General features: G+C 45.7%; 1 protein-coding gene across 2 annotated transcripts; it reads left to right on the forward strand.

Moving 5' to 3' along the window:
* Window positions 1-9,483: 9,483 nt before the first annotated feature.
* Window positions 9,484-12,048, forward strand: LOC103653290 (junctophilin-4-like). 2 transcript variants are annotated; one of them, NM_001323537.1, is made up of 3 exons: window positions 9,484-10,672; window positions 10,758-10,986; window positions 11,068-11,409. In NM_001323537.1, the coding sequence occupies exons 1-3, from the start codon at window positions 9,816-9,818 to the stop codon at window positions 11,230-11,232; spliced, it is 1,251 nt and encodes a 416-aa protein (NP_001310466.1). In that variant the 5' UTR covers window positions 9,484-9,815; the 3' UTR covers window positions 11,233-11,409. The 2 variants fall into 2 exon arrangements, with proteins under 2 accessions (NP_001310466.1, XP_023157996.1); XM_023302228.1 differs by having other exon boundaries at window positions 9,489-10,672; window positions 10,741-10,986; window positions 11,068-12,048.
* Window positions 12,049-12,838: the final 790 nt, after the last annotated feature.

Consider the following 12,838-nt stretch of genomic DNA (forward strand, 5'->3'; position numbering starts at 1 on the left):
GGGAAGAAAAGGAAAATTGCATCAACGACCCCTTCTACCACGCCAAAACCAAAGAAAATGAAAGTTGTAACTCACCGGCCGAAGTCGTATTTTTCGGAGAGAGCTGCTATACTGCCTACTGCTGGGGGTTCAAACACAGAGGTTGTTGAGTCTGCCGAAGATACTCTCTCAGCATTGGAGGTAATACATTTTCCCTTTTTCCTTGGTTTAAATTGAAAGAGATTTAATCTAATGCTATTTTTGGAATTTTTTGAACAAATGATGAAAATACCTGTTGCGACAGCCGAAGTTCCCACCATTCAACTATAGGAGACAACAACAGAGAGTTCCCACCATCCAAAGCTGCAGAGTTCTCTAGTAGTGCTAGAGGTGTCATGGATAGCAACCGCTCCGGCAGTGACACCTAGAAAGGGAGGAGGATGGCCAGCGTTATAGACGCTATTCTAAGGCCTTTGAAGATGGATACTCCTGCCCATGCTAGGGTTTCCAAAGATAAGGCTGGAGAATCGAAAGAAGTTGTCGTCGTAAGTGCTGCTCCTGATTGCACTAAGGCTGTACCTTCAGAAATTAGGCCAACAGAGCACGTAAGCGAGAGTCTGCCAGAGAAAATATCACATCTGATACCTGAAGCGGTGTCGACCCGAGATCTTGAATTAATCATCTGTCACACTCCGGGAAATCAATTGACACAAAATCAGATTGTCGAAGCTCAGCATTACGCTACAGACTTGAAGTATCCTCGAGGATCCCTAGTGTACGAAGGTGATGAATAGAATGACTTCCTATACTGCCTTCCTAACAACAAGGAAATTGATGTCTGCCACGAAATGATGGATAACATGGGATACCCGATGCTTGAGCTCGGGCTATCCTTAATGCCGAAGGACCATCTGGTAGACAGCTTGGCAAACAATAGTTTAAAGGTTTGTGTTTACTATTTCCCTCAATCTTCTTATAATCATTTTAAGTATATTATTTTCTTATTTTAATAAACATTTCTTTTATTATTAGGGAATCTGAAGGCTCAAAAAGAATGTGAGTATTAGAGCACAAAAATAGCCTTCGGGAGTTTACGCTCGGAGGTTATAACTCTTCGGAATGGGGCACTTGAGAAAGATAAAATCCTGCTTTCTTTGGTCAAAAAGTTAAAGGCAAGCGAAGCTAATTTGGCCAAACTCTCTGAAGTGGACCAAAAGATTTTAAAATTTGAGGAGGAAAAATAAGCAGATGCAAAACGTATAGCTGATCTGGAATATGCTTTATCTATTCAAGTGGGATTACACAGACTGGAAAAGAAGTAGCAGGACTCGAAAAGAAGCTTCATGAAGTTACTGAAAACTTCAACGTTGAGCAATCAAAGCGTGAGATATCCGACACTGAACGGTTGAGGGTTCAAAAGAATGTTGAAGAGCTTCGTCAAGCAAAGGAGTAGTGCTATAACATTGCTATGCAATGCTCAAACAAGTTGAAAAATGCTTTTATTAGTGTTGGTGCATTCTCGGCCGAGCAAAATTTCATTCGTGGTGATCCCGAGGGTGTGATCAAATGGAATGGGAGCGAAGTCGAAGCATTTGACGAAGTTCTAACTGGTAGGGGAGATTTTTGTGCATGTGTAGGGGCTTGGGGGGCTATATCACTACTTGAAAAGGCTGGTTGTGAACATGCTAAGGCTGTAAATCAGCCAGACTTCTCAGTTTCTATAACACCCTGAATTCCTAGTTTGGTAATTTAGAAGAATTATCCGGATAGAATCAAATGAAAATGTCTTACAATGAATACCTTTCCTACCTTTGAAATTACCCTTCCTAAAATAAACATGCTTTCTAATAGACATTAAATGAAAAGGGCTTCTATTTAGTTGTCTATTTGTTGGCTAAGTTAAAACATCTCCTAAAATAAAGATTATATGTGTGCACATCCTAAAATAAGCAATGAATATTTTTTATATTAGCCTTTGATTTTGTCACACATTCAAGGTACTACTTACCTAAAAGGAATGATATGTGAATACTTTATTTGCCTAAACAAATAGTTGATATATAAAATAAACCATGTATTTCTTGTTGAGCTTTCTTTTTGTGCATTTAATGTTGGTGATCAAACTATATTTGAATTTAAATTCAAAAATAAGGAAATAAACTAATAACAAAAAAGAAGAGAAAACACACACAAAAAAAAGAAAACCTTACCCTGCGTTCTGGGCCGATTTCCACTCACTCGGCCTAGTAGACTATTTCTCCCCCATGAAGGCCCATCATCTCCCCTTTCCTTTTTAATTTCCTTGGTACCGCTGTCGCGTGGGCCTCCCTCGTCAGCATTCGTCGCGCGAGCAGAGCAGCTTATCTGCCTCTGCTGCACCGTGTTCCGCCGCAGCCCTCGCAAATCTCGCGCGCACCTAGGTTCTTGGTCACCACGGCCTATCTCATTGCCCTCTGGGACCGGAGCGTCAGCATCACCGTGTAAACAAAATCTCCGCTTCCTCGCGCCATACCGAGCGTGGCCGAGATCCGTGGAGCTTCTGTTGGCATCATCACCTGTGTAACAAACTTGGGCCCTCGCTGGCATATAAATTCGTCCCCACTCGCGCCTTGGTCATCCAGTCGAGAACCCTGAGTCGCTGTGAGTCGCCACCACCGAGAGAACACGGTAAGAAGTGAAACAGGGGGGCAACAGAACCGCTAGCGTCGAACGCACGCTACATCATTGCCTCGGCCTCGAAAAGTTCCCCAGGTGCATCGCCTCGATGTGTCGCGCATGTGTGACCATTTACTGGGGCGGAGCCTAGTCGTGTGACTCGCAATTGCTCGTCGGAGTGAGTTCTCCTCCGCGGAGCCGCCGTTCACCATGGTCAAGTAGCTCTGTGCCCTAATGTCTGGTAAGTAATCCATAATAGTGTTTGCCATAGTCTTTTCTATGATTCACACTCTTTATTCAAGCAAAATAGGGCACATGGGACCGGATTGCGCACTCACAGGCGAAGCACCACCGCTGTGGCTCTACACCGTCGCACTAGGGGTCCGGTGGGTGAGGCAATAATGATGGGATTTACATGGACCATTGATTCGTTGTGGGTCGGCTCAGATTAAGAGCCGCATAACGGTTTGTCCAGGGCAATGTTTGTCGTCCATCCATTGATGTGCGAGCAGGATCAGGGTAGGGCGTGGATGCCTCGGAGACCGCTGATCCAGGATCCAATGGTTGCGATCCTGTACCGGATGGTGGTCTGATCCGGGCCGTTGGATCTAATCCGTGCGGCTCATAATAAAGAGTACCTCTTGGGCTGTGGTAATTTTGATAAAGAGTCCCTGCAGAATCGAGTATTCAACCTGCGATTTCCCCAAGTGCAAATACTATTACGAATAAGTCTTTTTTACAAAGAAAACCCTAGCCTTGTGGTAAATGATGGTCGTCGTCCAGGGAAATCATAGTTAATATAAAATAAATCTGAAAATGATTTATAGTGTAAAAATAAATCATTAAACTTGGAAAACTCATATTTTACTCATTTTAACTCCTTTTTGATCCATTCCAGTTGCAATAAATTCATGTTAATATTGTTAATCATCTGGTAACCTTATTTTGGTATGAAACATATGATAAAATTATGCACTTAATTTCTTTTATACCCAACTCCTAAATCTTTAGAAAATCATAACTCTTTAACCGTGACTCCGAATTTAGTGATTCTCGAACCTACTATCTAGTTGCGAATCATAGATCATTATTATGCAGTATGTTCTTATGTTTGGTGTGATGTTAATTTTTCCTATACCATATTTGTTTGTGTTACTACGGCTAGCAGCGAGGTTACGCGTTACTTGAAGAGTAAGTTGGTACCTGGGAATCTTGTGTCCCTTGCAAGTTGTGCCCTTGATCACTCTTCTTTACCCAATAATGTTCCTATTAATCACTGTGACATGCTTAGGTTAATTTGATGGGACCTAATAGGTTTCCTTAGTATTGTTTATCCCACACCTTGTTTACCTCTGAACTTTTGGGAAATTAACCTGAGCATGTACCTGGTTTTGGGAAATTAATGTTACCTTATGATCATGTTCCAATTCGGTTGTTGTTTTAAGTACCGTTCATGATAAGATCATTATGTTAATTAGAACATGGAGCGACCACCCGGGAAAATAGTGCTACCGTAAGGGTGGTATTGGACGCCCTTAGCTGACTAATTAGAAAAGCTAGCGGAAGACTACCTGACCCAAAAGGGGCAAGGGCGTTAGGGGACCTGCGTATAGGGAGGTTCTCAGGTCGATCATGCTGCGATGGCTTTTTCGGACGAGTGATTCCTATATTGCCCTTCTCAGAAACCGTAGCGGGTTTTTGGAAGCTAGTGGAACTTTGTAAAGGCCTCGTAGTGGTACCCTGCCTCGTCTCCTCGGTAGAGATGAATGGGAAGTCGTGATCCGTTGGCAAATGGGTAACACGACTTGTGGGTAAAGATGTGCAACCTCTGCAGAGTGTAAAACTAGTATATCAGCCGTGCTCACGGTCATGAGCAGCTTGGACCCTCACATGAGTAATTTATGGAACTAATCTTAATTTGTCATATGCATTGCATTGTGGGTGTTGTTATTAATTTGATCTCTTATTTATTTGGGTCGATATCTACTCATACTTAGTAACTGCTAATAAAATTTTGACCAACTTTAAAAGCAATGCTCAGCTTCAACCATCTCTTTTGGTAAGCCTTACACTTCACATGAGCTCCCACCTTTGGTGAGTTCATGCACATTATTCCCCACAACTTGTTGAGTGATGAACATATGTGAGCTCACCCTTGTTGTACTCACATCCCCTCTCCCAGGTCAAGAACAGGTACCACAGGATGAGGAGCTTGAAGGATGATGCGATGAGTTCGTGAGAGGTCTAGGTCGTCGTCTCCCAGTCAACTTTGGGTTGCTGGATCGTTGTCTTTGTACGATGTAATTATTTAACAATTTTGTACAGAACTTCATTATATATTAAAGTTATGACATTTGTTTCTATACCATGAGTCATCATATGTGTGAGACTTGATCCCAGCACGCTTGGTGATTATTTTGCGCCTAGATTTTGGACCCCTAAAACCTGGGTGTGACATTTTCAACGAATGACATTAAAGAGCCTTCAGCCGAAGCTATAGCCTTTGGTGGAAAATTCTATTATGAAGTATGGATGAATGGCGACCGAGAGATAGCAGACGAATCTATCAGACAAAGCAAAGTAGAATCTCATCTTGCCTCTGAAAAAGCTAGAAAAGCTGAAGAGGCTGCTGAGCGCGAAAGAGGTATAGGTACGTTTATCATATTTTAACTTCGTAAGTATTTTAGCTTCGTATCTGACAAAAACTTATATTTTGGTGTAGCTGAACTCTCTCCTCCAGAGCCATACAACCCTAACACTAATACAATCCTGAAGGGTACTCTCGATGAAATCATAATAGCCAATGCAACAATTGATGAAGCTTTAGAAAGACTTCTAAACGAAGCTGCTAAGAGAGTCCTAAAGGAGGATGATTAAACTGTGTAAAAAACATTCGAATAAATTGTATGCTGCTTTTATTAAAAAAACAATTGTAAACTATGTGATTCATTATTTAATATATTTCTTTGTGTAGCGTGAAAGTGTCATACGTACCGTTTTTGAGCCGAAGGCGAAAAAACACCTTCCCTTCTTTCCACGCTTCATAAAGAAAAATCCCTTTTTCACCGAAGTGGAAGTATTAAACTCGAAGGTCTTGCCATAGGTCTTGTATAAGGAATACCATTGCCGAAGTGATAGTATTAGTCTCGAAGGTCTTGCTGTAGGTCTTGTATAAGGAATTCTGTATCGTTTAATAGCAACGGGTAGATATGCAATATCCTTTCATAGTTCCTTGACAAAAACACACTTAACTTTGAAGGCTAACCATTGTGAATGAAGGAGTAATTTCCCTTCTTTTCTGCTTTTTGGATGATGTGAAATGATGAATGATGCGATGTTATGATGCAGAATGATGCGACAAATGTTAATAGAAAACATTTTGTAATAGTAAGACTATGCATCCCCTTTGGAACGACTTTGGAGTCTATTCACCTTTTACTTAGGTGGCATTTAAGCTTTGCATCCCCTTAGGAACGACTTTAGAGCTTCTTCACCTTTTACTTAGGTGGTATTTTAGCTCTGCATCCCCGTAGGAACGACTTTGGAGCTAAGCTCTGCATCCCCTTAGGAACGACTTTGGAGCTTCTTCACCTCTTACTTAGGTAGTATTTTAGCTCTGCATTCCCGTAGGAACGACTTTGGAACTTTTTTACCTTTACTATTACAGTCGATGGTGTAACCACAGATTTATTACAACATGTTGAAGCTTGCACCTTCTTAGATTGTTTCTGAGGCAAGAACATGAAAACAAGAAAATGAAAATTACAATAGGTGTATATGAAGTTTTTAACCCAGCCCCTCTATAGCTTCAGTAAATGTGCCTCGAATCTGGAACATTGCTATTAACTGTCCGAGCTTCGGACTCTTCTCTTGCATCGCGTTGTTGCTGAATTTGGCGTTGCCCTTCAGGTTGTTGGTGTGGGATGAAGTTGGAGCCATGACCGGTGGTTGTGGTAAAGCCCATGCAGCTGGAGAGTGGCTTGCCGAAGCTACTGAAACTGTAGGTTATGAAAATGGCTGTTGATTGCCCACATACTCAGGAATATGGGGAATAACACGAAGCAATATGTAGGACTTGCTTTGGCTGATTCTGTCGTGCTTCAGCCTCAGCTATCTTCTTTTGCTTCTATATTGTAACTAGGCAGATCCTAGTTGTGTGCCCCTTATCCTCTCCACAGGACAAGCCAAACAACCTTCTTGGTTGTGAGTTGAATCTTCTTCCGAAGCTTTGTACCCCTCTACCTCTTGGGGCTGGTGGTCTAAAGGAGCTTTGTTGCGTCCCAGTTGACTGGGAAGTGTGTTGGTGCCCTTGGTTGTGATTGCCTCTATCTTCACTTTGGTTGGGATTGTGTATCATCCTAACATGCCTTGGGTGGAGCCTTCCTCCGAAGCTCCTGGTCATCTCAGAATATCTGTAAGCTTCCTCCCTTCTTTGCCAAAAGTCATTGTCAGCTTTGATGTACTCATCCATCTTCTGGAGAAGCTTCTGCAGGGTTTGTGGGGGCTTCCTGGTGAAATATTATGCTGTTGGACCTAGACAAAGTCCCTTGACTATGGCTTCAATGACAATCTCATTTGGCACCATTGGCGCCTGAGCTCTGAGACGCAGAAACCTTCAGACGTATGCCTGCAAATACTCCTCATGGTCATGTGTGCACTGAAATAGGGCTTGAGCAGTCACTGGCTTCGTTTGAAAGCCCTGAAAGCTAGTGACTAATATGCCCATCAACTTCTACCATGATGTGATTATTCCTGGCCGAAGAGAAGAATACTAGGTTTGAGCAACACTCGTGACTGCCATGACGAAGGATTTTGCCATGATAGCGGTGTTGCCACCATATGATGATATAGTTGCTTCGTAACTCATGAGGAACTGCTTCTGGTTCGAATGCCTGTCATACATGGGAAGTTGGGGTGGTTTGTATAAAGGTGGCCATGGGGTAGCCTGCATTTTTGTAGCGAGGGGGGAAGCATCATCAAAAGCAATGTTATCATGATGAAAGTCATCATACCATACGTCATCATGGCTTGGGCTTTCTTGACAAAGCTCTCTCTACTGTGGCTAATGCCCTTGCTCGTTGTCTTATGTGATGTGACGCATCTCTTCGGCTGCTTCATCAATCTTTTTCTGGAGCTCAGTCAGCCAAAGCATCTTCTCCCTTCTTCTCTCCACTTGTTGATGAATAGCTTCTAGATCCCTAATTTCTTGGTCCAACTCTTCTTCCTGTGGTGTTGGGCTAATAGTTTTCCTTTTCTAGCTTTGGACCTCCCTTAGAAGGAGTCCATCTTGATTGGTGCCCAGTGGTGCAAGGGCAGCCCCTAGCACTGCTGTCTTCGGTGGCATGACGAAGGTAGTTGTTCGAGTTTTTCTTGACGAAGGTGGTCGTTTGAGTTCACCAGAGGTGGGCGCCAATGTTGGCCACTTATTTTCGATTGTTATGAATCAAGAATAAGGCAACACATTTGTTAAACGTTAAGGACCTTCGTCCTTCGAAGCATTATTCCCCTTCGGGTATAATGAAGCTTGGACGAAGGTTTTGAAGAACATGTCTTCATCAATCATAGATATAAAAACATAGTTACCAATGCAATATCATGCAACATATTCATTTTACTGAATGTATTAATAATATCAAAGTTCATATTACATTGGTACCTTCGGCTTGTTTGAAGGCAATGACGTGAATGCAATTACAATCCAGCGTGAATAGTACGAGAGTACTGTTCATCTATTTATAGGCAATCGTACAGCTTCATACGATATTACATACATACCCTCAAAAATTACATACAAGGTTTACAAATGACATGAGGACAGTACTGTCATTTGCACTTAACAGCTTGAACAACACCTTCTTCTTACGTCTCCTACCTGCTTCATCTTGATGAAGCTTGCTCCGTCGTACTTCCATCGATCTATATCGAAGCTTTTCTGGTGACGAAGCTCCTATAATACTTAATAATATGCTAAAAACAAATGGTTAAGCGTGTTTTTGAGGATCTTCGGAAGACGAAGGCCCCCAACAAGTTCTAATCTTTTCACTTACATGGTTCACATTCGGTTTGCCTTCTGAAACCGAGTGTGACATAAGTGGGGGTCTGCACCCGCCCATGAGGTCCGGACCATTGGTGTTATTCCTGAGCTTTTCCCCTCCCAGGACATGTGGCAACATAGGACCTGCTCCTGAGCCGGGAGCAGGTCCAGAGGCCAACGACCCTATCAAACGTGTGCGGTCCCGTGGGCCCGGCTGCTCAGTTCCTTAGTGTGCGGTAACCACATAGGTCTCTATCTTGACACAGTACAAGTGGGTACCCCAGTTACGGGGTACCGACAAAATCAAACTCCCTCTAAGAGCAAGGTTAATAGAAGAACCAACTGAAGGCTCCATACTCTTGCCACATCATGAAGAGCCAATAATAAAACTAATACATATAGCAAGCTTATTCTCATCTAATTTGATTAAATTAAGCTGAAGATATTCAATGTTTGACATAGGAATCATTTGGATTGACTGGAAAAAGAAAGAGCCAACCTTAACTCCCGCAGCAGGATGCAAGGAGACTCTTTCTCATGGTAGAATGCGCTGGAGGGAGACTGCCACCTAGGTTTTGATGACATGAAGTTGTTTAGAGCCCGCTTAGTCAGCCTTATTATACTTTTTCTAAGGTCTTTGTTTAGATACTCTTTTATTCACTTTAATTTATATGTATTGAGGGAATGAGTGTATTAAAAAAATCTAATAAGATCGTGTCGAGTAGTCTATCTATATATATTCATTAAAATATTATTTTATAATATAGATTATAAATATAAGTTTGAATATAGTTACAGAGACGAGAGAGCGACGGTGTGATTCCCCGCCTATCGGGTCGAGATCGGGAGGCGGCGCGGGGATCACATCTCGCCGCGGCGGTTCGCGCTGCCAGCGAGTTCATTCAGCCCGCGAAGGGAAGGAAGCTGCCCATCGCCGTCCGGTGGTTATAAAACTCACCTCTCCGGCCCCCCTTCCTCTCTTCCTTCTCTTGCACTACCCAACCACTCCCTCCGCGTCGATCGATCCGTACCGCCTGGGAGGCAGCTCGACGTTCAACGAAAGAGAGTGAGAGCACGGTTCGTCGCGGGGGAAGCAGAGCAGGAGAGGAGCTGACGCGGCGGCGGGGGCGAGAGTCGGCGGGGAGGCATGGACGGGCACGGCGGCGGAGCCGGTAAGCTGACGAGGACGCCGTCGTCGCTACTCCGGTCGCCTACCATGCGCGCGGGTCCCGGCACCGCATCGTTCCACGCGCTCGACGACCCGGAACCCGACGACAAGAAGGCGCAGGCGCCACTGGGCAAGCCTCGGGCGCTGCTCCGCCGGGCCCACCACCGGTTCCGCCCCGGCCCGGCCCAGTCCGCGCTCCTCCTCCTCCTCCCGGTCCTCGCGCTCGCCGCGCTGCTCATGCGCGGGGGCGACGGCGGCCACCACCTCGCCCTCCTGGCGGCCGCGGCGGGGTTCGCCCTCGCCGCCGCGGCCGCCGTCGCGCGGCTCCGCGGCGCTCGCCCGCGCTCCCCGGCGCTCGAGGCCTCCGTGCGGTGGTTCATCGGCGAAGATGACGACGAGGAGCAGCGGGACTGGAAGCGGAGGGCGGGGCTCGGGCTGGGGCTGGGACTGGGGCGCCGCGCGGAGGTGCGGGAGGGCGTCGAGTTCTACAGCAACGGGGACCGCTACGAGGGGGAGTTCCACGGGGGCCGCTGCAGCGGCAGCGGCGTGTACAGCTTCTTCGGGAAGGGCAAGTACGAGGGCGACTGGGTGGACGGCAAGTACGACGGCCACGGCGTCGAGAGCTGGGCGCGCGGCAGCCGGTACCGCGGCCAGTACCGGCAGGGCCTTCGCCACGGCCACGGCGTCTACCGATTCTACAGCGGCGACGACTACGCCGGCGAGTGGGCCGGCGGCCAGAGTCACGGTATCGGCGCCCAGACCTGCTCCGACGGCAGCACGTACGCCGGCGAGTTCAAGTGCGGCGTCAAGCACGGCCTCGGCTGCTACCATTTCAGGTGAACACCGTGAAGCACGGCCTCGCCTGCGCTACCATTTCAGGTGAACACCGTAACATCGGTTGCAGAACAAAATCCTCTGCAGGAACGGCGATCTGTACGCGGGGGAGTACTTCGCAGACAAGATCCAGGGTTTCGGTGCGTACAGATTCGCCAATGGACACAGCTACGAGGGATCTTGGCACGAAGGAAAGAAACAGGGGTTCGGGATGTACGTATTTGGGAGTGGGGATGAACGAGCCGGGGAGTGGGATTCTGGAATTCTGAAGAGCTCCTTGCCTCTGTCAGACCCAGCTGTTCAGCGTGCCCTGCAGGTATTCAACAATTCCCAACATTTATAATTGATACGCCGCCTCCATGCTTCAGTTGCTCAAATTCTCTCATTGTGCAACTAGGCTGCTCGAAGGGCTGCAGACAGCGCCTTTCACCTCCCAAGAGTACAAGAGCAGGTGAACAAGGCCGTCATGGCTGCAAACAGAGCGGCTACAGCTGCCCGTGTCGCTGCGATCAAGGCAGTGCAGAACAGGATAGATGGCAAGCTCTGTTTCATCGATGTGTGAATTGGGTTCAAGAATTGTGCCCTTCACCTGTTAACAGGATAGACTAGCCAAGAGCGGCAGTGACTAGCTGCTGAGTTTCGCGACCGGAGCAGCACAACCGCATGCTCCGTGTTGGTTGGAGAGACCAGTACGGTTGGCGGCAGCCACCAATGGGCTGAACTGCTGCTGTTTTCTTGAAGTGGTTCACCTCGTGCTGGATCGCTGAGAGCAAGTTCACCCTATTCCTCTTCCTCCTTGTGCAGACTGCTCCATAGTCCATGTCTCCACTCCATCCATGTGTATCAATGGTGGTCGGTGGAGATGATCTGTCAGTGCTTTTCTGTTTTCTGCATCGCCCTGTACTGTATGTGCATTGTACATGCACTGTGTTATCTTGCTCGGATCAGATGTTCCGACGGCAAATCTTGCCGGTTTGAACTTGTGGCGCCACGTGCAGGGATTCTCCATTCGTAATCGTACTTGAGCGTGCACATGGGTGTTTACCAGCCAATAATCCCTCGCTGCCATATCATGCAGCCTCTTATCTGCTGTTCCATCCACTGCACCTGGGCTACCTACCTCTCTACCTGCACCTTCTCGGACATTTCCATTCTCTCCGCAGATTATGGCGTCTTTCGGTCCACTTGCTGCTCCATGTTCTCGCCTCGCATTAGAGGCATGAAGAAATGAAACATGCAAGTGTTGAGGTAATGACAAATGCGTTGCAATACACTGGGTCCAGTCACAGCCTTTCAATTTCATCGAGTCGGGAAAGTGCAGGAGTGAAAATTTGTGTGGCGTCAGTAAATTCAAAGCCAACCTTTGTATTCCAGCTTCCACTGATGGGAAATCTTCCTATTGCCGTGCACTGATAGTGATAGGACAGAAGTCCCAACAATTTCGGTGTGGATGCTTGTTCTTGTCGTGGTTCTCGTTGTAGTGACATGGTAAATTGGGCATCAAATGCAAAAAAAAGCTAGGCATGTAAAGAAGGTTCAGTACCATACGCGAAGTTCAAGTTTCCATGACCCAGAAGTTCTTCGCTGAATTTGTAGATTGAGGTTGTGCCTTAGGGGGTGTTTGTTTGAGATTATAATCTGTCGAGATTATATATTCCAACAAATTTTTGAACTAATAAATTTGTTCGATTATATAATCTCGGCAGATTATAATCCCAAACAAACACTCGATATGGAGTTAAGCAATAGACTTAAGGATCATGTCACAAAATTAAAATCACTTTACCTAATACAACATTTGACATAATAAACACGGTGGAGTTGAGGTAGACACACCAAGTGGCTTCTTGTCTCACATTATGGATGGCACCTGTTAGACCACCTCTAGCAGATTGCTCATATGACTGTATAAAATATTTCTTGTCCTGTAGATTGTATTGTTTGTAGGGTGAGTTTGAATGTGGGGATATGCATGAGTAAGCTGCTAGAGATAGTCTTAGGGTTTCACGCGATTGGATAAGCTGACCTATTCCTCCTCCTTGAACAATCTTTTTTTTTGAATTGAAGCTCTTTTTTTAGTCATCTGTAAACTTCTTAAGCTCTCTTGGGACATGTGATTGTGAGAATTGATAAAATGTGTTGCACTTTGGGTCTGGGATCACAGTTCA

The sequence above is a fragment of the Zea mays genome, chromosome 4 (genome assembly GCF_902167145.1).
Source record: "Zea mays cultivar B73 chromosome 4, Zm-B73-REFERENCE-NAM-5.0, whole genome shotgun sequence".
NCBI lineage: Eukaryota > Viridiplantae > Streptophyta > Magnoliopsida > Poales > Poaceae > Zea > Zea mays.